This window comes from Equus asinus, chromosome 11 (assembly GCF_041296235.1).
Source record: "Equus asinus isolate D_3611 breed Donkey chromosome 11, EquAss-T2T_v2, whole genome shotgun sequence".
NCBI classification, from domain to species: Eukaryota; Metazoa; Chordata; class Mammalia; order Perissodactyla; family Equidae; genus Equus; species Equus asinus.
The window spans coordinates 50,484,694-50,511,426 of NC_091800.1; the positions used below are offsets into that span (position 1 = coordinate 50,484,694).

Genomic DNA, 26,733 nt, shown 5'->3' on the forward strand with positions numbered 1-26,733 from the left:
AGTGTTCTTTTTGATTAATCAGAGTAATTACCTTCTCCTCTCATTTCTAACCCACCAAAATAATTGGTCCAGAACTTTACTCCTGAACCTAATATTTTGATGATATAATAAAATAATTTTAAATCACATTTGTGCTTTAAATGTCAACATAAATAACAATTTATTTCTAGATTTATTTTGTTAAAAATTGTAATTAGAATATAGATAACCAGCATTAATAAATTGATTCAATGAATTAATTAAGCATTATATAGATAGCTATTGGGGCAATAGAAATTATGTCTTATCATTCACTGGGTACTTGGTTTTCTTAGGGAAATTGAGGAAAGAACCCCAAATGGAATTTTTTCTTCCTATATTACAGTATCTATTTTTGTTACATTTGAAGTTTTGTATGGAGTCTTGTTTTACCTTTGTAATCTTGGAGTGGGGCTATATAAAACACCTGTGGAAAAGATTACGTCTTCCACAGTTACCTTCAAATAAATTTATTTGAATATTTATTTTACTAAGAATTAAGATAGCTGAAAATGTTTGATAGAAAAATAATAGCTAGCTGCAGGAGAAAATTATACAGATGAACAAATTCAGCCCTAGAGAAATCAGGCAACTTGTCATCTAAGAACATACAGTTTTGTGGTAAGGCCCAAATTTGAATCCAGACCTGCCTTCTAATTCTACACTCTTAACCGTTATGTTATACTGCCTCCCTATGTTCTGTTCTGAATAAAGGATAATTTTTCATTAACATAATTAAGAAGAGGAGCAAAAAAAAAAGTGTAGAATAGCAGTTAACAGTAGGACTTCAACGAGCTGATAATTGTTGAAGCTGGATATTGGATACAGGAGGGTTGGTTATGTTTTCTCTTTTCTTTTGAAATATTCCATAATAAAGTTTTTGTAAAAAAACAGATTTTACAAGGGAGTACAGGTTCTATAGATAGGTTGCATGGGTTCAAATCCTGCTCAGTACTTAGTTTTGAATTGGAACAAGTCTGTTAAACTCTCTAAACCTCCACTGTCCAATAGAACTCCCTGGAATGATGAAAATATTCCATATCTGCGCTGTCCGGGATGGTAGCCACATGTGGCTATTGAGCATCTGAAATATGCCTACTATTGCTGAGGAACTATATTTTTAATTTTATTTAAATTAATTTTAATTTTAATTTCCACTGATGGCTGACTAATGGCTATGGTATTGGATGGTATAGCCAGTTTTCTCAACTATGAAATGAGAGTGGTACTAACAGTACCTAATTCATATGGTTATTCTGGGGATTAAATGATATAATCTTTGTAATATATATAGCACCATATATATATTTGCTATATATATATATATATTTGCTATTATTAGTATTTATCTTATATTTAACAAATTTTTATGTTGAAAATTATCTTAAAAATGAGAAATAACATTTCAAAATATGTTGAATTTTTACAAAAATTAGGGCTCCCTTAATGACAGCAGCAGTAAACATAAAAAGTATGCTAATTATGGAATTAACTACAAAAAATATTTTTTATGCTAAACATTTGAGTCCTTTAAAGCTGTCTGTTGTTTCTTAAATTTATTGCATAATATTTTAGTAGATTCAGAACTAATCTTCCACAGGAGATGAAATCTTGCTCTTAGTTGAAGCAACCACCTTCTAATGTGAAAAAATAAGGTGCTTTAAGTAGTTTAATTATGGCCTTTGAGATGCTGTAGATGTACCCTGAGACACGAATGAAAGGATGGGATGCCGTAAAAAACTGCCCAATTTGGCCCAGTGGCACAGCGGTTAAGTGCGCACATTCTGCTTTGCCAGCCTGGGTTTGCCGGTTTGGATCCCGGGTGCGGACATGGCACCACATGGCAAGCCATGCAGTGGTAGGCATCCCACATAGAAAGTAGAGGAAGATGGGCACAGATGTTAGCTCAGGGCCAGTCTTCCTCAGTAAAAAGAGGAGGATTGGCAGCAGTTAGCTCAGGGCTAATCTCCTTAAAAACAAAAAAATACAAAAACAGCCCAATCAATAAGTCAGATACTGCAGGATAGATCACAGGTCTATCTACCATCACCCCTCCTCTGAGCCGATGTCATTTCAAAGATAGTGCTATTGGGGCCGGCCCCATGGCCGAGTGCTTAAGTTCCCACACTCTGCTTTGGTGGCCCAGGGTTTCGCCAGTTCAGATCATGGGCAAGGACATGGCACCACTCATCAAGCCATGCTGAGGCGGTGTCTCACATGCCACAACTAGAAGGACCCACAACGAAAAATATACAACTATGTACCAGGGGGCTTTGGGGAGAAAAAGGAGAAATAAAATCTTAAAAAAAGAAACAAAGATCATGCAATTATCCTGGATTTTGAATGCACATCGGCCTGGTTTCTTTTCTCATGGTAAAGACATCTGTAAAATATAGATATTAAGGTGAACTTCAAGGGGTAGTTGTGAAAATGAAATGAAGTAACGTCAATAAAGCTTCTGGCACATGGGCAAAACTCAGTAAATACGATTTCCCTTCCTCTTGTCCTTAGTTAATTTGAAATTTAAACATTAGGTGACCCATCCAAAAAGATTACTAAGTGATTATATTATGTTCCTTGAGAATTCCTATTTCTCTTCACTGGGTGTTGATTTTAATTGTAAAGAATATTTACATTAACTGGTTATTTTTAAAATGTTTCTCTAGCTTATAGAATAAAAGCTCTTTAAAGAATGAATACTTTTGGGGCCGGCCCGGTGGCATAGCAGTTAAGTGCGCACGTTCCACTTCAGCAGCCCAGGGTTTGCCGGTGTGGATACTGGGTGCAGACATGCCACCGCTTGACAAGCCGTGCTATGGTGGTGTCCCACATATAAAGTAGAGGAAGATGGACACGGATGTTAGGTCAGGGCCAGCCTTCCTCAGCAAAAAGAGGAGGATTGGCGGCAGTTAGCTCAGGGCTAATCTTCCTCAAAAAAAGAAAAAATGAATACTTTTATCATTTTCTTAGAAAATAAAACAATGCCACTATACCACACCCACAACTTGCAGATTTAGCTATTTATACAATGCATTCAACATCTAGAAAGGTTAGAGTAAATATGCACTCAAATGAAATCACTATAAACATATTAAAAGCTGACGTTTGAGATATCACTATTGACTACTTTAAATTTCCCTATCATTAAAGTAATAATCCATTCTAAAAGTAGTGCTGTTAACTCTCCTCCACCGAGCCACGAGATAGTCTGCGTTATATAGTGTGATCTGTAGTTCAGAACTGAAGGAAGCATGGAAATAGAATAATTAGCATACATTTTCTTTCTCTGTTGTCAGTTCTCAGTTTATTCTTAACCAGTGGTTTAAGAAGGAAAGACAACTTCGCCTTGTAAGGCTAAGCCAGGGTATATTGATCCAGGAAGTTAAGGAACAATATATCAGGGATATGTTTTCATATAGCAGGTGAAACAGAGCCATAAACATGAATTTCTGAGTAATAATTAACAGTGAATTGAACAATTATGGGTGTAATATACCGTTCATGATAGATGTGCTTATGAGGAGATTTGTTTTGTAGTTACTTTATGAGTCACGCATAGAAGCTTTGTATTTGTAAAGGGAAGTTTCCACTGTTATGAAATGTGTCTTAAGGAGACTAAACTTCTATTGAGTAATTACGTATGTACTGGAAGAACACAGAGTATAAAAATCATCATATTCAGTTTTAGAGACCCACATGGTGCTCTCCCTTGGCATTTAAGAGTATATTATAGAGAAGTCTAAGACTGAAAATATGTACCGAAGTATTGTCTGTGGAGTCCGTACTGTTGGTAAGAAACCAAATCTTTAAGATAGAACAGAATTGCTCTGTAAAACCTGTTTATCCACCCCATCTTTTATTCCATGTTATACGGTTATTTTTGCTACTTAAATATGGAATATTTACTTTACTCTGGAAAAAAATTAAACACTACATATAAAGCATTACTAACAAATGTTAATTACATCAACATTCCATTCCTGTTACACTACATTTTATTTAATGGGCCTGTTGGTATTTGAGAGGATGTGGGTATATGTATACATGTATGTACTGTGAGTTTCTTTACATACTGTGTATACGTGTGTATATGTGTATAAACAGTAACACAGATCTGTTCCTTAAAAATTCCCATTCCTATTTACTGGATGTTTATTTTAATTTTGAAAAGTATTTTATCTTCAAAATGATTCTAGCTAAAGGTAGATTAGAATCTACGATTACAGAATCATCTGGTCTTTACCATGCTTTAGGGGTCTCTGACAGAGCATGGCACTGAGTTTCTTTTATATCATTTAGTTCTTTTCAACTCTGTGGCTCAGTAAGATTTCTGACGCCTAACTCCAAAAGTCAACTTATTTTTCTGCTAAACTACTTGCCTCTATTGGCATTTAATTACTGTTTTCCTGTGATACCTGTTTTTCATCTAAATTAGTCATACTATATAGCATTTATGTAGAGTTATATGTATTCAGTGCTTTATATAATCGTTTATTAGATAATTCACATATCCATTTGACATACCTGATTGTTATTTTCCACTTTTACAGATGTGAAAACGGAGGTTTAGTGGGGTAGTGTGTGTTATACTTTGTACCACACAGTTGAGTCAGTGACACAGTTGGAAACAGAAGTCAGAATTGCATCTAGTCTTTCTTCTCAGAGGACAAACTATGATGCTTCCTTGGGGAAATTCTCAATACCAGGAAAGAGGAGAATGTGAGCTTTTTCCTCTTACGTCCTTGGAATTACCAGTTCTTCCAGAATACCTACTACTATTCCTTGAATTTTAAAAAACTTCTGCCTTTTATTTATATTTTATATATATTTATATATTTTTTATTTATTTTATATTTTAAAATTTGATGGCTTTCCATTTTCTTAAAGTAAAACTTAAAACATCTTACCTATTCCGCAGAATAATTCTCATTAATTTTACCATCACAGATTTTGTTTTGACATTTAAGGAATCATGTTGCTTCAGTTCATTGTTGCTTTTCTTAATTCTTGTTGTAGTACTGGCTAAGTAGATTCCTTTCAGGGGCTTTCAAAGAATATTTCATTTAATGGTTCTAATTAATTTTTATATGGTGAATAATAAAACTCCAGACAGTGTAAGACAAGCCTCAAATATTTATCTTTTAAAATATTAATATGTCCTAACAGTTAGGCTTCTCACCCTGTCCTATCAAAAAATAGGTCATATAGGTGAAATTCACAATGCAGACTTAGAAATTGAAGAGTGAGCTAAGAATTTGGAGACAAAAATTATTTTCTCAGTTTACCACAGACTAAATATCTGATTCATTTCTCTAACTCAATTATATACTTGGTAATTTATTATGTGGTAAATTATATTATACTACTTTCATTTTAAGGATAAATGTTTTAATTTGACTTCCTGTGTCTTAGGTTTTAATATTTTGCCATACATACTTCTACCTTTTATTTAAGTTCCGCTTCATCTTTTCACATTTGAGGAGTAAACAGTCAGCTTTAAAACACTAATTTTATGTCCCCACTAGGCAGGAAAGTATTCTCAGAAAGCATCTCAGTTGCACTGTCAAATGATTATTAAAAGAAAAAGTCTCCTTACAAAATATCTAGGCCATTGGGTAAATCAAACATTGCAATGGCTGGTCTGATATCTTTATGGACTATAAATTTAATTTATCTTTAATTCATATCATCAGATTTGTCTTTAGTCTTTTACTATTTACTATTTATTCATTAGAATTACAACAATATGATGACTTTTAAAACTTGGGGGTTCTTTTTTTTTCAGCAATTTAAATAAAGAAAAATCAGCTTTACTACAGATGAAGAATCAAATGGCATTAGATTTAGAACAACTTCTAAATCATCGTGAGGTACTCTCTCCATTTTATCATAATTTTTACCACTTTAAGCTTTTTCAGAGTCCGTGTTGGGTTAAGATTACTGAATCTTGGTTGTCTTTGTTTATTATTGACTTCTCACATTTGCATCTTGCTGTGATCTGTCTCTTTATATTCAACTTATGATACACTTTATTCTTTATTAATTAATTTAACCTTTATTCTTTGTGTTAATTCTTATTCCTGGAATGCCCCTTCTTGTTGACCCTTGATTGCCTTGTTCATCTCTCTGTCATTGAATTTCCATATTATTTAGTAATTATTTGTTTTATCTCTGTCTCCCACTAGACAGTAAATTTCTTTAGTGTACCTCTGTCTTATTCATCATGTGCCCATGCCTAGTGTGCAATATTTGTATTGAACTTTAAAGTTCATAAAGTGCTTTTTTGTTTGTTCCTCACCAAAAATCTTTTACAATTAATATAATCCCCATTTTATAAAAGGAGAAATCAGTTTTAAATGGCTTACCCAAAGCCAGTTAGTAACTAAGAGATAACTCTAGTTTTTTTCTTGTTTTTTAAGTCAAATTCATTGAAGTACAATATACATACAGTAAAATTCACCCTTTTTAGCGTACATTTCTATGATTTTTAACTAACACATAGAGTTGTGTAACCATCACCACATTGATACATGAAATGGTTTCATCACCCAAAAAAATTCCCTCATGTCTCCTTTGTATTGACCTTTTTCCCCCCAACTCAAGTCCTAGCAACCACTGGTCTGTTTTTCTATCTCTGTAGTTTCGCCTTTTCCAACAAAAGACATTATCCTTTTCCAGAATGTCATATAAGTGGAATTATCAGTATTAGTCTTTTCAGTCTGACTTTTTTTACTAACCATAAAAAAGATTCATCATGTTGTTGTGAATATTACTTATTCCTTTTTGTTGCTGAGTTATATTCCATTGTATGGATGTCCCAGAGTTTGTTAATCCATTCACCAGTTGATGGAATTTGAGTTGTTCCCATTTGGGGCGTCTATATAACTAAAGCTACTGTAAACTATTGTGTATGTGTTTTTGTGTAAATATGTTTCCTTTTCTCTTGGTAAATACTCAAGAGCAGGATTGGTGGATCCTATGGAAAGTGTAAGTTTAACTGTATAAAAAACTGTCAAACTACTTTCCAAAGTGACTGTACCTTGTCCATTCCCAGCAGCAATGGATGAGTCCCAGTCGCTCTACATCCTCACCAGCAGTTGGTATTGGGAAGCATACCTTTTTAATCCAATGCATTTTTTCTGCTTGAACAGTTACTGCCTTGTCTTAGTCATAAGCCATGTTTTTAAAATTTTATTATGCTAGCAGAAGAAGAAATGCTCAAAACAGATCATTAGTTTATGAGTATCCTGAAGACATTGTTTCCTAGGAAAGATATACTAGGTATTTGGGGAGAAATTATCGGAAGGACATTATTGAGAGAGAGAGACTGGGGAATATTACTGGAAACAATTCAAAGGTTCATTTCCTAGAAATGGTGTCAAGGGAATTGGAGGGTTGTCTCTGTCTTAGAAATGGCCTTTGGAGTGAGTTCTTTTAAAGGTGTTTTATATGGTAGCTGAAAGGGATAAGAAGGTGTCCCTGGACTAAATTTTAGAGATGGCTTGTAGGTAGATGAGTAGATTTAACAACAGGTTTCAGACTAGGAAAAGCTTCTCTGAAGGTATTTATTCTTTTTTCTGACTTCCAAAGTTTCAGGCCTTATCTACTATCACTTATGTCCTAGGATTCTGCCTTCAAATAATTGTTTCTTCATTGTGGAAGCCTGATTCATTCACTATGTGGATTTTCACAAATGTTTTTGAGATTGACTATTTAAGAAATAGTAGCTACAGATGTCCATTCAGTCATACCAACTTCTTTTTTTTCATAAGACTGCATAACAAGTATTTTTTCAGAATGGCTGTTCTCATTTGATTTTAGAGGATTATACTAGACTCTGAAAAATCTGTGAGCAACTTTGTATATTTTGTACATCACACTTCAAATCACATTATTCATGAGTCCAAATAAAACCCAAAGGTTTTGCTTAGTGGGTTAAGAATTGAGTAGATTTAGAAGAAAGCATGTTTAAACAGGAAAATTAAATACTAGCAAGATGAAGCTACTGCATAGTGTAAGTGAAATTCACATGGATGCATATCTAATTAAATAATTTTCAGTTAATTTTTATGCATTTGGTAATCTTTCTTCATTTTGGCAATTATATTTTAATAATCCAATATTGTGACTTCTTAATACCAAACTTCTAAAGAAAAGTAGCTTTTCTTCTTTTCAAAGCAAAGTAAAAATTAAAGTTTAGTAAAACAAATCTCATGCAAGTTTTTAATCGTTTTCTAAGAAACAGGTTTTTTTTGGTTTTGTTGGTTTTTTTTTTTTTTTTTGCAAGGAAGGATTCACCCTTAGCTAACATCTGTTGCCAATCTTCTTTTTCTTTTCCTCCCCAAAGCCTCCGTGTGTGATTGTATATCCTAGTTGTAAATCCTTCTAGTTCTCCTATGTGAGCTGCCACCACAGCATGGCAACTGTCAGATGGGTGGTTGGTTCCACAACCAGGAAGTGAACCCAGGCTGCTGAAGTAGTGAGAATGCCGAACTTTAACCACTAGGCCATCACGGCTGGCTCATAAGAAACAGTTTAATCTCCACTTGCATAGAGTGTGCAGATGTAAAAACAAGTACAAACTGCTTATATGGAAAGAGAGCAGCTGGTGACCCACAGAAATGCTTGACCGTGCACTTAAACACTTACCTGATGAAACACAGAGTCTTCAGGATTGATTTATTCATTTTATGGCTTTGAGGGTCAAGTGCTCAGAATAGCCAATAGATTACAGATGGATAAGAATAACTGTGATGTTAAGAATGACTGTGATGAATATAATTTTTTGGAAGTAAAAATCAGGACTGAGACTAAGGTGAGGCCAGCAAAGCACCTAGGACACTGGCTGGGAAAATGGTCTAATATGAGTCACTGCTGTAATCAGCTAAATTCTCTCAGTTTAAATTAATGACTCATAAAGAGATCAAATGAACATTTTAAAGTTTTTCTTTTTTTTTTTTTGCACTGGACAACTCTAGCTCTAACTTTTTAAGCAACGTCACTTAGTTCTGATAAGACTGTATATGGTCATGTAATATGAAATGAGAACACCAACTCATTTAAATAGGTATCAAATATGTGTTGAAGGAGAAAAGAATACAAGTGTGACAATTCTAGGACATTTGGGGCGTGGCCATGAGGGGTTTTCATTTTCTATATTAGTGTTAGCTCAAAATTATTAGCTTAAAAGTAACTCCTCTCGTGTGAAGAGTTCAATTGTGGTCTAAAGATTTCTAGAAATGATAAAATCAATATTGGACTCTTATATCCTGTAAATTTTTAGCATTTATACATTCAAAAAGTGGTTGTGTGTATTTGGAATTATGAGTAGTGTATTAGGTAATTTTTATTCTCAACTTTTCTTTACAGAAAATGTATTAATATAATAATAAAAAATATTAAAATGTGAAGAGAGGGGGAGTATGGAGAAAAACAGCATTTTTTAGGTCGCCTTTTCAGACTAGCAAGCTCAGCTGGGATGGGTAAATATATTAGGTTAAAGGATCTGCACAATAAATATTAACTAAAAGATATGATCATAAATTGAATTGAGATCTCTTACCTGTCCACACCTCTCCATTCTAATTCTCCAAATTCTGTCCCTGTATTCAGTGAAACATTCATAAAACAGAGTGAGACGGAGGGGGCAAAATATCTCTCCTCACAACGTTCCTTCCATTAAGGTACAATTTAAGGTCACTCTCTGCGCCGTTATGGAGGATCAAAACAGAATCTAGTGTCATCTCTTTTTGTTTTGTGAAACTATTTAAGGCAATCTAAGTGCTTCCATTTATATTACATAATTTAGTCTTTACTATAGTCTACTGAGATGAATATCATTGTCCCCACTTTTACAGATGAAGCTAATGCTGATAAGAGGTAACTGAACCATGATTACATACTTACTGTCAAGAGTAAAAGTAAATGCTTTTTTCTTTTCCTGAAACAAAAGCTTACGATCTTTCTCCTTAGTCCCATTTAAACAAAATTCTCATGATGAATTTTGCTTGCAATAGTTCCAGGAAAATTTTTGCCTCTGTAGATCAAGTTATATCCTTCTTTCTTTTTTTTTCTTTTAAAGATTTTATTTTTCCTTTTTCTCCCAAAGCCCGCCAGTACATAGTTGTGTATTTTTCGTTGTGGGTCCTTCTAGTTGTGGCAAGCGGGATGCTGCCTCAGTGTGGCTTAATGAGCAGTGCTCTGTCCGCACCCAGGATTCAAACTGGTGAAACCCTGGGCTGCCGGAGCAGAGCGCGAAAACTTAACCACTCAGCCATGGGGCCGGCCCCTATATCCTTCTTTCTTTTTGTGAGAAAGTGAAAACTATGTAATTTAATGTGTTTCCTTTTTGTCTTAGTTGCCAGAAAACTCAGGGCTGAATATCTTATCCAGGTGTTATAATCTCTCTTTTTTTCTCTCTTTTGCTATTGATGCCTCAGAATAACTTTGTTTTCTTAAAGTGGGTTGTAATCTTTCTTACCCTTAAATGTCTTCACTACACTAAGACCTCTTAGGTGTAAAAATATGAAGAACATAAACCTTAAATAATTAGGTAAAAAGAAGGTAAAGGAAAAGATCAACTAATAGGATCTCACTCTTAGACAACAGTAACAAGGCTTCAAATTAAACAAGTTTGAGTATAAGAAAAGTGATTCCATAGAATGGCTTGTTTCTTGTCAAGCGTACCTCTCAGGAGTCTTCTTAAATGACCTTCATTTTTCATCCTTTTTTTTTTTTGAGAAAGATTAGCCCTGAGCTAACTACTGCCAGTCCTCCTCTTTTTGCTGAGGAAGACTGGCCCTGAGCTAACATCCGTGCCCATCTTCCTCTACTTTCTATGTGGGACGCCTACCACAGCATGGCTTGCCAAGTGGTGCCATGTCTGCACCCGGGATCTGAACCAGCAAACCCCGGGCCGCCAAGAAGCAGAACGTGTGAACTTAACCACTGTGCCACCGGGCCAGCCCCTCATCCATTTTTATTCATTCATATTTGCCTTAGTAAAACAAGATTTGCTAATCAACTTTGGAAGTTCTCATTCTGCTTTTCTTTGTACGTATATCATCATGTGTCCATATAATATAAACTTTCAAGAGTAGGAAAAGCACTTTAATCAGCCAAATGTTTAACAGAATACTGAATATAATTTTAAGAAACTGATATGAAAGCCTTTTTCTCATTTCTTTTGCAGCTATATTAAGCTCAGCGGTAAGAGCTCCACTTAGGAAGCTATTCCAGTATTCAGTGAGCAATAGTGGTGTCTTGAGCTAGACTGGTGATGATGTGTCCAACAAAAATGAACTAATTTGAATGCTATTTAGAAAGCAGAATCATGGGGCTCGGTGATTGATTGGATTCAGGGAACAATGAAGAGAGGAAGAATGAGAATTGACGCCCAGGGTTTGGCTTGTATCCTGGGTTTATGGTGATGCCACAGAGAACACAGGAGGAGTAGGTTTGGGGAAGAAAAGCTTAAGAATATAACTAAGTATATATCCAGAAGAGAGTTAAAAATGTAAGTTCTGGAGCCCAAGAAAGAGAACTTGTCTAGAGGTAGAAATTTGAGAGTCACAGCATAAAGATGGTGCTAGGCATGAAAATTAATTAAATGAACTAGTAAGAGTATGTCGAGTGAGAACAGAAAAAGGCCTAGGACAGAATCTTGAAGAGCACCAACGTTTAAGGGATGGGCAGAGGAAAAAGACTTACACAGAGAAGAGTGAGGAGTGACCAGGGAGATGGCAGGAACCTCAGGAAGAGAATAGAGTCAGTGAAGCCCAGAAAGAGGCGTTCAGAAGGGAGGAAGTTGTCAGCAGTGGCCTAGGCTGTCAAGGGGCAAGGTCAGACAAAGGTAAAAATGACAGTGTCATTTGGATTTAGCGAGATGCTAAAGCAGTTTCAGTGGAGCTAAAAGTTAGACTGCAGTGAATTGATGAGCGAGGAGAAGCTGAAAAGTGGTCATAGGAAAAATAGAAAACCCTTAAGATATTTATATAAGAGAATATAGGATGGGGCCGAGTGGTTAAGTTCGCGTGCTCCGCTTCAGCAGCCCAGGGTTTTGCTGGTTTGGATCCTGGGCGCAGCCCTGGCCCCGCTCATCAGGCCATGCTGAGGCGGCATCCCACATGCCACAACTAGAAGTACCCACGACTAAAATTTACAACTAAGTACTAGGTGGATTTGGGGAGAAAAAGCAGGAAAAAAAAAAAAAAGATTGGCAACAATTGTTAGCTGAGGTGCCAATCTTTAAAAAAAAATTTTTTTAATTAAATAGATAAATAAAAGAGAGAGAATATAGGATGATCAGGGAGAGGGTATGAGATCAAGGGCCTTTACCACTGAAAGTTACCGAGTATCCAGCTTAAATGGTGATGAGAAGGATCCAAATAGAGAGAGACACTGAAAGTACAAAAGAGAGAGAATAATCAGTTGAGCCACAGTGTTGGGGAAGGAGGAGATCCAGAGCAAAGTGCTGGGATTTAACTTTAGACAACAGGGGCACCTTTTCCATTTTATAGAAAGAAAGATTATGTTAAGATAAAAGTAAGTTTGTAGGTTTCGTGTAAGAATTTAGGCAGTTCCCATCTAATGGCAGTTCTCTAATGGCAAGAGACATGAGAGGGTCGGAGTTTTGAGGAAAATAGTATTTTGAAATGGCCACTTACTAAATGAGCGATTTATATTACAGAAACATAAAATAATTGTCAAGCCGAAATGTCGTATATTTAGAGTAGTGCCATTCTGTGTAATTTTCCTCTAGTAGCACTCAGCATACTAGGTGTACACATGGAGAAATGGACAGCTGGATTGACCCAGAATTACAGTCTAACTTCTACTGTATATGCATATATACATGTTCAGCTCTCTCATTAAACTGTAAGGCTGGAGTTACCTTTGTATTCCTTACATCACCAACATTTTGAAGTAACTATGGAAAAAGTCAGCAGTCGGACAAGATAAGTTCGTATCACAGCTCTCCTACTTAATAGCTATGGTTTCTTGGGACAGTAATTTAACCCCTCTAAACTCAATTTCCTCATTTATAAATAAAGGTAATATCTACTTTACAGAGTTGTACGAAAATTAATGTAGTAAAAAATTCCTGGCATGTAACAGTAGCTCAATGAATGTAATTCTCTTCACTCTTTCCCTTCCATTTGAAGGGTCAGTTCAAATGTTTTCTATTCTTTGAAGCCCTCCCTAATTCGACAAAGAAAAGCTTACTCTTTTTTCTACTTCTTTCCCAGAACTTTTAAAATATTTCTACTAACGTGTTATAATTATTCATGTGTCTTGCCCAATAGAGTGCCTAGTTGTTCTTTATATATAGCCTTTAGCACAGTATTTAGCATGTAATAAGTACTCCATTGAATCTTTATTAAACTAATTATGGTCCTTTCCAGACTTTAATAATAATTACACTAGAGGCTGTCAAATAGAGTAGTCAAAAAGAAAGCTTTAGAAACTAACCTTTAAAATATCTTCATCCCTTTCTCTCAGAAAACAAAATTCACTCTGATAACTGATACCATTTTAACTAAAAAAGCACAGAAGCTCTCTTACACCCAAGAACAATTTCAGAGAACTACCTGAAAGTAGCCAATAGAAAGTCATATCTGAAAAGTTCGTCTAGAATAGAGCTACTCCTAAAACCCTGGACATGGTGGCTGTAGCCACAGCAACCTCTAGGGGTATTAAGCCTCTAAGGAATGATATATATTTGTGGAATAAAAGATATCTGTTTCTAAGAGCTGGCATTCTTCTACCCTTTCACTCAGTGCTTCTGGCAGTAATCTCTCTCAGGGTCCACAGGCATTTCAGTTAGTATTTAACCAGAATTAACCACCCACTTCTTACTGAGTACCTAAAATGTGCAAAGCCCCACACTTGCCTAAATGTTGGACTAACTCCCATTATCCCAGATAACTTGCGTCTTACTAGAGTGTATGTCACTTAACAAAAAGAAAACAAAACCTGCAGTTAGCCAGGTTTCTTAAAAGTGAAGTCACAGTATAATTATCATTCTTTTGTGGTAGGTTTATGTTCCAAGATTCTAACTTGTATGTTCTTTGTGATTTCTCGGAAAGTTTCAGGGACATTTCAGCATCACAAGTGCCCCTTAGGCAATCCACTTCATAAAGGGTTCAAACAAATTACATATTTCTATATGTGTGTCATTCTTTTTGGTTCATACTTAAGTGTTTTGAAATTTTCTTAAGAATACCTTTTTACATGATTTTTTTATACACCGGTGTAGTTAAATTTCATAGTCACCATGACTGAAAAAACCCAGAAAACAAAAAAACCACTGAATAGTAAGTTAATTTTTCTTTAAATGAAAATATAATTTTTTCTCAGATTAATTCATTTCTCATCATAGTGGTGCTCTTCAAGTTAAAATTTGTTTTTGATTTGCTGGATGTAAATGAGTATTGTAAAGAAAGACAATTATTGTGGTAACAACCTTAAGCATACGTACAGTAAAAGTCGTATTTTCCCTATAAAGTTTTAGAATACTTATTTTTTCCGTATAAGGGTGTGTGAATTCAGGTGTGAAGAAATTCAGGGACTAAAATATTGCAAAAAATATTCATTGCAAATGAATTTACACATACTTTAAGTATGCCAGAACCAAACCTATTGTAGAACAGGAATAATAATAATATCTTGGGTTTCTATAACTTCTTTCTTAACCAAAATGTTTCAGATATTTAGAGATCAATTATGTTATACTACCATACATAGGAATCAGTTGTAGATTGCTTTCAACCGGGTATATCTGGCAGTAAGGAATCAGAGAAAGGAAAAGTTTTAAATTATCTCCCCATACTGAGAGACGTGGCCTTTTGCTTATGCCATCTAGAATTTGAGGGCATTAAGTTTTTCCTCAAAATAGGTACTTTTCAGTTAATAACAGAATGTTTAATATTTATATATGACTTTTTAGTTCTTCTTATATTCATTTATTTCACTTAAGCTTCACAAGAGCCCGTGATGGTCTTATACCCATTTCACAGAAGCAGCAGCTAAATCTCAGTGGTCCATTCTGGTGAATATTAACTCTCCTCAATTTTGAGTTGCATAAAAGGCAGCTGAATTTCTTTTAGATTGTACTTTATGAACCTCTATGTTTATGGGGACTTATGCAGAACTTAGTAGAACTAAGTCGAATTATTTTGATTTGATTTTCATAAGTATTTTGTCTTCTTCTTTAATCTTTTCATCCTCTTTAAAATTACAAATATCTTTGTTGTACCCTACAAGTAAAACTCTGTCTTGTATGAAGCAATATAATATCTCATCATAAAAATATTTTGTCTGTGTATATGCCCCTTTAACTTTTTTCGCATCATATTTTTACATCTATTATGTATCCTAGAGACTTGTCATTTTCTAGTTTGTTTTTTTAAGAATGAAATGTGTGTTTTTCCCACCTTTTAGAAGTTTGGTATGTTTTCTTTTAAATAGTAGGTACACCTCTCTGACCTCTTTTTTATCAGTAAGGAACAAGTAAATGACCTCTTGCTATCATTTCTAGCCCTGTGTTTTTATGACTCTCAGAATTATTGCAGTTTATAAGAAGCCAAACAATTCTAGGGCATAGGGAGACACACAAAACAAACTGCCAAGCTATAAAATAAGCCTCTGGGAATGTGTGGTGGCCAGGAGAGAATATTAACAATATGAGAGAATAGTGTTCATAATTCTGTTAGATACCATATTGGCAGTATTTTGATATAAATTTAGGAAGTCACTGATCACATATCGAGGAGCTAACACTGAGAGAAGGCTTGGAATACAACAGGGAGAAAGTATAGGCACTGGAATGAGGCACACTCTAGACACCAGTGCTCAAAATGGAGGATGGAGCTTAGACTCTGAAGTTGATGATGGAAATCAGCAAGGATATGCACCAAAACCTATCAGATTTTACTGAAATAGTAAAGGCCAGAAACTAGACAGCAGCTAGATGAATACTGTTATAGAAGGAAAAGCTAGGCACCAAGAGGACATGAATACCAGAAAACAAAGCAGTCAGAAGTCCACAGTACTACTCAGTAATCAGATGAGCTAAAAGGTCTGTGCAGACCAATCAGAAGAGAATCAAGTTGCCCACTCTTCTTTTTTTTTAAGGCCAAATCTGTGTAATATCTTATTTATTTTTTTTGAGGAAGATTAGCCCTGAGCTAACACCTGCTGCCAATCCTCCTCTTTTTGCTGAGGAGGACTGACCCTGAGCTAACATCCTTGCCCATCTTCCTCTACTTTCTATGTGGGATGCCTACCACAGCATGGCTTGCCAAGCGGTGCCATGTCCGCACCCGAGATCCAAACTGACGAACCCCGGGCCGCCAAAGCGGAACGTGCGAACTTAACCACTGCGCCACCAGGCTGGCCCCTGCCCACACTTCCAAGTCAACAATGGCAGTAGATTTCAACTGAGGCCTGCTTCAGTGTCTTAATACTAACTTCCTCAACCTGGGTCACTGTTGAGAATGGCCTCAAGGTTGTATTCAAGTTCAGGGAAGAATGTTCCTGGTGATCAGTTATGTCCCCTAGGCTGTGACAGCACAGTTGTCTCTCAATTATGTAAACACTTGAACTCTCACTAAGCTTTCAGCTGTAGATAAGATATGGCTCCAAAAATGTTTATGTCATCTTAAATATGCCTTAAATAAGGAGTAGATAGGCCTCATTCTGCTCTCCTTTTGCCAGGACTTCTTTCTTTATCCTTTTCTAGGCCCATAACTTCCGATACCAGGAGGTCATCTGAGGAAAACAATCAGGATTTTGAAAGAATTATTTTTCGTCATATGAGAGAGATGAATGAACTTGGGGTTGTTTAGAGAAGAAAAGACTTAGAGAGATATAAGAAATTCAGATCAGTCCTGTGAAAGAGGCGGTGGGAGACTTGTTTACACGTCTGCGAAGACTGAAATTCAAACCTAAGGGCAGACATCATAAGGAGAGGCACTTTTGTTTGGTTTTGGGTTTTTTGTTGTTATTATTATTGTTTTGTTTTATTTTGTATGAAGGATGGGTTAAATAACTTGAAGATCCCATCCAAACCTGGGTTTGTGGATGTGTCAAAGGCCTTGATAGAAAGCATCTGCATTATTGTGTAAATAATGACAACTTTGAACCCAGAAAGTCCTGCATTTGAATCCTAGTTTCACTTATTAGTGGCTAATGAACTTCCCTAAATTCCTTAAAACCTCTAAGCCTCAGTTTCCTCAACTTCAAAACTGAAGCTATACTCACCTCTTGGTATTTGGGAGAGGATTAAATTATTATGTAGGATACTTAGCGCAAAGCCTGGCACAAAACAGATACTCAGTGAATGTTAATTTTTGTCCTCTCTCTTGCTCTCTCCATGCTTAAAAACTTTTATATTCTCCCCTTGAGGCAAAGAGACAATCCTAGGGTGAGATTAGCCTACAAATGGGATCAAGTAATTAGATGAGAACACTGAGGGACTGTGGAACACAGCAGTTTGCAGTTGTCGATATTGACACCATTCTGTCACACTATTTTGCCATACAAGATCTGTTTTGTCTATTGTTTAGAGTGTAGTGGCATTTGCATTCAAGGTATATTTTAACTTCTTCAAAAATCATATATTAAACTATGCAAAAAATTTGCTTTGATAATAAATTTAAAATTCTTATTGAGCACTTAGAGTATAGAATGAATGACTGAATTAAATTTACATTTTCTTTTAGACTACTAGTTGTGGTAGATATGATAATGATATTTTGTTTCTGGGTTTTTTTTCAATCATTATGTATTAAAAATCTCTACTGAAGTATTTACAAGTGAAATGATCTGAGGTCTGAAATCTGCTTTAAAATATTTTTTAAAAACTGGTAAGAAAATAGATAAAACAATGTTGACAAGACAATCTGGCAGTTCCTCAAACAGTTAATAACCCAGCACTTCCATTCCTAGGTATAGTCCCAGGAGAAATGAAAACACGTCCACACAAAAACCTGTGCGTGAATGTTTATAGCAGCATTTATTCACAACAACCAAAAGGTGGAAACAACCCAAATGTGCATCAGCTGATGAATGGATAAACAAAATGCAGCATAGCCAAACAGTAGAATATTATTTGGCTGCAAAAAGAAATGAAGTACTGATATATGTTACAACATGATGAACCTTGAAAACACTATTCTAAGTGGAAAAGCCAGTCACAAAAGACCACATATTATATGATTCCATTCATTTGAAATGTCTAGAGTAGGGAAATATACAGAGGCAGAAAGTAGAGTAGTGGCTGCTTAGGGCTGGAAAGTTGAGGGTAAGAGAAGGTAGAGGAACGATTCCTAAAGGAATCAGGGTTTCTTTTTGAGGTGATAAAGTTTTAACATTGTGGTAATGGTTGTACATATCTGTGAATATACTAAAAACCATTGAATTATACACTTTAAAAGGATAGCGATGGTATGTGAATTATATCTCAATAAAGCTGTTTAAAAAAACAATATTGGATGGGGCCGGCCCGGTGGCGCAGTGGTTACATTCGCACATTCCACTTCTCAGTGACCCAGGGTTTGCTGGTTCGGATCCTGGGTGTGGACATGGCACTGCTTGGCACACCATGCTGTGGTAGGCGTCCTACATATAAAGTAGAGGAAGATGGGCATGGATGTTAGCTCAGGGCCAGTCTTCCTCAGCAAAAAGAGGACGATTGGCAGCAGTTAGCTCAGGGCTGGTCTTCCTCAAAAAAAAAAAAACAATATTGGCAAAATGTTGATCATTGTTAGTTGGACAGTAGAAACTGAGGGCTCCATATGCTGTGCTCTCTTCTTTTTGTAAGTTTGAAATTTTCTGTGATAAAATGTTTTTTAAATACCCATTTAGATGAAGTTTAAATATACAAATATGCATGTACTTGGTTAAAACAAGGTTGATTTTTACCTTGTGTTACCTCAAGGAGGAGAGATGCACAGAATTATCTGACTTCTTAGTCAAGATACATTGTTGTTCCTATGTAAAAGCACTTAGATTGTACCTCCAGTGGAGCACATAGTTTGAATTATACTTGTCAGAGCTATTTTCATCAAGAAATGCCATCTATGTGTCCCCTTGCCAACATCTTTGCAGAGTTTACAACTTTCAGCAATTTACTGGCATCAACTATGCAGTACTGTTAAGCAGCTGCTCTGAAGTTGAGCTGTGTTAATATGCCACCACTCTATGCAAATAGTTTGTATTAAGTAGCCAAAATATGTGCTTTTGGATTCAAGAGAGCACTTTATCTCTTTTATAGAGATTATTTGTACAGTAGCAATCATCATCATCATCATCACCATCATCTGAAAGTTTCATAAGAATGTCCTTGCCCTTAACTCTTCCATTTTGAAGAGTAATTATTGTATTGCAATGTGGTTTTTATTACTTTGTTTTATTTTGGTTTTATCCTAAGTTTCAGTTATATGATCAGATGCAATTCTACATTTGTTAATTTTAATGAATGGTTCATTCATTCTTAAAGTTACTGTAATTTTCTTATGTATTTGATATACTAGAATTATATGTTCTATTAGCTTTTTGAAAATCAGTATAAAAGCATATCAGAATTAATGAATATTTTTATAAATCAGACAGTGTTGTAGAATGATATTTAAAGGTCTCAAACAGTTGATAAAAGGAAAAGAGGATAGGGGCATGGCACTTTTGCGGTATTTGAATTTACAATGAACAAGTAATGCTTCTATAACTTTAAAAAACAGGAATTTGAAAAAATATTTTGAGAAATGGCTTTCTAAATTAATGGAGCATTTGCCAGGAATAGTCTAGAACAGCCAAAACGAAGGGGCTCCAGGTTAGGACACTCTACATTTTGGAGAAGAGAGCCTACCTTCTGCCTGAGGACCCTAGAGTGAAGCCTGATAGACACATTTTCTTGTCCACATCTTCAGAGATTATACTCAACTATTTCATTCAGATGAATGACCCATAAGAGCAGAAAGAAAACATTTAATCTGGTCCTTCGTTCATAAATTGGAACACACACCAAAGTCCATCAAAAACTGGAAGAAAATTAATAACACTAAAGGGAAAAAATCACAATAAATGGAGACACTGACCCCTTTCTCCAGAGAAAACAAAAAAAATTCAGCAGAAAAGAACTTACAAAATATTGTAATTAGTTTCTTCAGAAAGATTTGAGAAGTTGTATTTCCGTAAAATAAGCAGCAGTGGACAAAAAATAGTTTGTGATATTTTCAAAAATTGCTAAAGTCAAAATCACAAAGTTATTAAAGTAAAAATGCCAGTAAAAGGATGTGAGGAAAAGCCAACGAACTATCCTAAAACTTAGGTAAAGAAAAAAAGATGGAAATTAACAAGGAAAAGCTAAACAATTTAGAAGATTCCAGAGAGAAAGAAAGTACCTACAAAGAAATAAGAATCAGCATGGCATCATAGTTCTCAGAAATTTGACTTTCGAAAACAGAGAAGTAATACTATTAAAGTTCTGAAGGAAAGCACAATACTTTCTTCCACAATGCCCTTTCTCAGAAAATTTCTAGATTGTATGCCATTAAATAACAAAGAGAGAGAGATGCAAGAAATAATGGAACTTGCCAAGATGTGCAATAAAAGGAAATTTCAGAGTAACAACTGCATCAGTCGTAAAAACAGTCAGTACAAAATTGATCCCAGCAAACAGCATGATTAAGAAGATAGATATAGGCCAGCCTGGTGATATAGTGGTCAAGTTCACACACACTGCTTCTGTGGCCCAGGGTTCACAGGTTCAGATCCTGGGTGCAGACCTACACATCACTCATCAAGCCATGCTGAGACAGCGTCCCACATACAAAATAAAGGAAGATGGGCACAGATGTTAGCTCAGCAACCATTTTCCTCACCAAAATAAATAAAGGATTATTTTTTTAAAAAACTAAATAATCTTAGGTAATATGAAAAAAGGCTTATATTGTGTCCATAAATGTGAAAATGAAAAGCAGGAACTCTAAGAAGAGGAGGGGAAATCTCGAAGAAAGTCAGGTTCCAAATAGGAACCTAAGTAAGTGGCATCATTTTGAGCAATGTATGCAATGTAAGAAAAAGAATCCACTTGAACTTGATACTTGAAACATTCTCCTTTGAACATCAGAGGTTCCTTTTCTGGGGATCTAATCACACTCTCTGCTCTGCGGTGAACAGTATTTATAAATCATTAAACAGTAGTACAGATAAGCCTACTGACCAATCAGAACAGGGAGTTATAGAACAGAGGAAAGCAGAATTAAAAGCTGAGGAAATTAATGCAAAAGTCAAGTCTAAACAGGAAGAGCAGAATCTTTAATAGGACATGAAGCCAGCAGTCGGGAGCCAACCAAGAACATGGCAAGAACCGAACCAGGTTAGGAACAAACCAGAAGATTTCAAGATGACTGCGCCTTACCAAAGAGTTCCATTTTGTAGTAAGAAATATGTTTTCTAGCTCTTTTCTTTAACTTATCAGGTTTTGAATTGGGATCTTGTGAATCATGACAATTTATTTCATTGTAATAGTAACACCAATTAGGGCATGACAATTTCTGCCAAAAATATAGGTGAAAGATATATTAAAATATTTTCGTGATAAGAAAGACTCAACATCATAAAAGTCAGTTCTTTCTAAGTTTTTTTTAATGCAACATAATCCCACTCATATCCCTAAGAATGTAGCTGAAAAGATACCTCCGTTATTAAACATTAAAACAGTGTGACATGGGTGCATGAACAGATAAACCGTTGCAATAGAGTTTAAAAGTCCAGAAATAAATCATATACTTACGGAAGTGTAGTGTATGATAAAGATAGCATCTCAAATCAGTAAGGAAAAAATCATCTCTTCAGTACGTGTTGTTATTACAGAGTAGCCATAGGGGGAAAAGTGCTGAATCCACACCTTTCACCATAAGCCAGGATAAAGTTCAAACAGATCAAAGATCTAAATGTTTGAAAAAGAAAAGAAAAAGAAACCTGTATAACAGTAATTTGAAGAAAATGGAAGAAGAAAACATGAAGACGACCATAAAATTAAAGATTAACATACTCAGCTACATCAGAATCAGAAGGTTCTGCAGAGCAAAAAAAAAAAACCAAAAGCATAAACAAAGTCGAAGAAAAGATAAACGGGAAAAAAAACTGCCACTCATGTTACAAAGGACTAAAATCTCTAACATATAAAGAGCTCCTTGGAATGTATAAGAAAATCACTAATAACACAGTGGAAAAATGGGCCAAGGATATCAACATAAAAGGAAATATACTTAAATATATGAAAAGCTACTCAACCTCACAATAGAAGAAATGCAAAATAAACATACCCAAACACGTATCAGACTGGCAAAAATCCAAGAAAGTAACACAAACGTGCATTTCATCAATTAGGAAACTGAAACTCATAAACCAGAGTGGATTGCCTCAGTTTACACAATTAATAATAGAGTCAGGAATAGATGTGACTTTTACTTCTAATCTAATACTAAAATATTTCTACCACTTGTGCTTGACTTTCTGTGTGTTCCATATGTGATGGTATTGTGGATACTATTTGATGTTAAAAAAGAATTTTCTTTCTTCAAATTTACCATTGATATAAAAGGCATCATCTATATGATCAAACAAGCTAAAACTGAACAGAATTGTTCTGCAGGTCATCTTGGAATCCATTGTAGCTGTATTATCCTAATAGGAATTTAACAGAATGTTATTGCTTTTAAAGTGTTCTTTGGGGCCGCCCCCATGGCTAAGTGGTTAAGTTCACGTGTTCCGCTTCCAGCAGCCCAGGGTTTTGCCGGTTCGGATCCTGGGTGCGAACCTAGTACTGCTCATCAGGCCATGCTGAGACAGCATCCCACATAGCAGAGCCAGAAGGACCTACAACTAGAATATACAACTGTGTACTGGGGGGGGCTTTGGGGAGAAGAAGAAAAACAAAATAAAGTGTTCTTTGCCTGGATTTCAGAAGCCGTGCTAACATATTTTAATATTATCAGAAGAACAAAAGTTGTACTATGACTGCACCCTAAATTGGGGTGATCCTAGTCTGATCAAAGCAAAGATGTGAATTTTCCTTCTGTCTCCTCACCAGCATCAGGGATGATCTGTTTCCTGTAACTGCTCCTATACCAGCAGCAGAGGGAAGCCAAGGAGAAACAATGTGTTGGCCTCCTCTAGGGCACCAGCAGCCACAACCCTCTGCCTAGTACACCTGAAACTCCTTCCATTTCTCCCTCTTCATCCTCATTGTCCCCCACTCTCCCCTTCCCCCAGCAAGTATGATCCCCTTTACCTTATTTATCTGTAAATTAGTGGTAGGTTGTGTTGTAGATAATTTTTTCCTATTATTTTATCTTCATGCAAAGATACAAATGGCTAGTATAAAGAACTTCTTAGAATGGAAAGTTTTCTTTTGATAGGCTGAGAGACCATCATCTCCCCTTTCCCTTCTACTCATTGTGGTAAGCAGACCAGGAGCTGAAATCTACCGGAACACCAGACATGTTTAACATTAAATCAATGATTGTATACTTCGCTGTAGGGTAGCATATAAATGAAATAACATAATTGAAAGCAAAAAGAGCCCTGAAAAGGCTCAAATACTAGTATGTCAGATTGGCAGTGTCTGAAGATGTACACATTCTCATGTGCTTAGGCCAAGCCAACCCCACTACTGCAGAAAGGAGAAAGAGGATTCCGGCACCACTTCTTCCAGCTTCTCTCTTGGCCCTAACATTTATTAAGGCTCTGTGGCTTAAACTCAATAGCTCTGTTTTAAAATACCCACTCAAGCTAGATGGTTCTAAATAGAACTAATGACAGCCAGAAAAAAAAAGGCCTGTAGGAACTTGCTGTGACACAGAGCTGATGTCTATAAACAGATTAGTAGAAGGGAGCAGAACATCTTTCTACTATCGTAACTTTTGTGTCTTGGCACGAAGATGAAATAAAATAACAGGAAAAAATTACCTCCAACACAGCCAACAGTGTTCTACAGATAATAAGGTAAAGGAGAGTTTAGTCTGTCCTCTCTCCATATGCTTGTGTTTGATTAAGTCAATTTAGTAATTAATCAGTATGTCACTGATTAGTGCTAGATGTTAAAGGTTTGGCTATGGGAAAAAGTAACAGACAGAACAAACTTGGAAGAGGGAACGAGTGAAAATTTTTATCTGAGTTCTTTAAGAAGTTCGACATAATTAATTCTTAGTTCAAATGGCAACTGATAAAGCCAACTCATTTTCATTTGTAAAAGAATAAGGAATAATATGATTGAAGAATCTTGAAGCTATATTAAACTTACTGTCGGAACTGCTGATTGGTAGGCAAGATAAAAATTTTGGACTCTTTCTCCCTACCATCGGAAATGGAAAGTTTAAGAGGTAGAAGAGAAAAGTTAAGTGCCTGAATAACCTACTCAACAAAAATGTGTAGAAAACCTGCAGTGGAACGTAGCTATGCCAGTTGTTTGCAAATTTGTCCGTCCATTAGGCTCACCTGGAGGTTTTTAAAAAAAATCCCGAGGCCGGCCCTGTGGCCGAGTGGTTAAGTTCGCGCGCTCCACTGCAGGTGCGGTCCAGTATTTTGTTGGTTTGAATCCTGGGCGCGGACATGGCACTGCTCATCAAACCACACTGAGGCGGTGTCCCACATGCCACAACTAGAAGGACCCACAATGAAGAATATACAACTATGTACCGGGGGGCTTTGGGGAGAAAAAGGAAAAAAAAATAAAATCTTTAAAAAAAAAAATCCCAAAGCCAAGGCCGTGCCCCAGCCCAGTTGTCTCACAGTCTCTGGGGTCAGACACAGTGTCGGTAGTTTCTGAAGCTCTACAGGTGATTCCCATGTGCAGAAAAATTGGGGGAACCACTAGACTCTGGAAGGATGGGTTTATTATTTATCATACTTAAAGTATTAATGGCTATGAAATTCATGTGCGTCATTATTGTGCATTAATATGTTGTTATTTTCACAACTTTCCTCACTTATATAGAGTAATTGCCTCAAATTTTCTTCTATTTTAAGAATAAGTGTTTTAACATCAATCATTATTGGTATGCTTGCTAAAATCATACTTGATATTTTCTTCTGTTTTCGTATATCAACAGGAATTGGCAGTGATGAAACAGATTCTCACTAATATGCGTAGTAAGCGTTCTGAGGACAGGTTACTTCTTACTAAAACGGAATCAAAAAATGCAACAGAAAATCAGAAATCAAAGACTTCGAATGTGCCTAGAGAACATGAAGACAATATATTTATACCCCAACCAACACTCTTTGTAAGTACAATAAAAGTAACTTAGAATTTTAATATCTCTGATTTTCACTAAACATATTTTACTTAAATTCCTTTCCTCTCATTCATACTGGTTTTAAACTAATTTTGATAGTTTTATGAAAAGACCTTGAAAGATCTGTATTAACCCCTTTTCTGAATGTATATATTACCATCTTACAACTGGTAACTGGGTTTTATATTTCCAAGTTAATATGTTGAACTTTCCCAGAAATTAGCTTTCACATAGCACTTACCTCCTCCAATCTCCCTAATGATGAGAATCTCAGAAAGATATTTTGTATAATTTTTTAATTACATAAGAATAAGAGGCTGCAAAATATCACCTGCCCCCTCTTATTTGGTAAATGGTATATTTTGCTCTAAGCGTGTCCTCATAAAGTATAAAACCAATCATATTAACAAAACTGAATTGCATTATTAGGGAGAAATGTATATGCACAGAAATTAGTCAAAGAACAAGAATTAGAAAATTTTGGATTAAAAGAGAAAATAAATTAGGAAATATTGAAAATGATGTTTTAACAAATAAGAATAAAAAGGCAACAGAATCAAAACAGGAACATTATTAAATATTTCATTTTATTTCAACATGCTTTCCCATCCATGCTTTAATTTCTCAGAAGAAACATGATTTTTACCATCTAAACATAGAGACTCAAAACCAGAAATATTTTGTCTATGATATTCTGATTCAGAGAGTCCTCAGAACCTTAATTTTTTTGAACTCCTTGGATGATTATAATAATCAGTCAAGTATGGGAGCTTCTGACCCAAGTGATTTCATTATACATTTAGACAGTGTACCCAAGATCAACGAGATGCAAGAGATTGCTTTGTGATTACATAGTTCAACTTCCTTTTTTGAAAAAATGACAGAGAGTTACAATCTAGATGAAATAAAGGATAGTTACTCTAAGGATCCACATGGCAGTAACAGAGACTGAGCTGACAGAATGGAGAAAACAGGAATCCTAGATTGACCAGCCTGAATACTAGGCAGCTATACAGATTTCTCCAGCTGAGTTCATGGATCTTTTCCTCTAGTGATCTTTTCCTCAGCTTCTCTTTGTTTTTCTCCTTGTTTCTGCTTTCTCAGAATTTCCACTTCCTCATCAACCCACTCCCAGCCGCTTTTCTTGAGACATGTTTTCTGTGCGCCGTTCCTTCATCTACTCTCTTATAATCTAGTTCTCCCTGTATTTTCCAGAATCCAGTGGGCACAGTTCATCCTTGTTGGGTAATATACCTTTGTGGCAAGAATCGTTAAGGCTGTTAGCCAGCCTTCTGAATGGCTGCCCTTGCTAGTGAGCAGGGGTCACATGGTACCAAGTACAGCTGCCTAGGGCTGCTGATTCAGAAGGACCGTGGCTGGGCAAGCTTTCTCAGAAGGTGGTCTGAGATTA

General features: G+C 35.7%; 1 protein-coding gene across 9 annotated transcripts in view; it reads left to right on the forward strand.

The window, feature by feature from the left end:
• The window catches only part of PIBF1 (progesterone immunomodulatory binding factor 1), a 178,664-nt gene that overhangs the window by 138,661 nt on the left and 13,270 nt on the right, over positions 1–26,733 (forward strand). For 5 of the 9 annotated variants that reach the window (XR_011493024.1, XM_070480887.1, XM_070480888.1 and 2 more), the window contains 2 exons: positions 5,804–5,888; positions 25,137–25,310. Coding sequence is in view for 8 of the 9 variants with exons in the window: in XM_070480887.1 (XP_070336988.1) it covers positions 5,804–5,888; positions 25,137–25,310 (259 nt within the window). In the remaining variant the exon portion in view is untranslated. Of the gene's footprint in view, positions 1–4,568; positions 4,718–5,803; positions 5,889–25,136; positions 25,311–26,733 lie in introns of those variants that run through there. The other 4 variants (XM_070480892.1, XM_070480891.1, XM_070480890.1 and 1 more) reach the window with 2 other exon arrangements.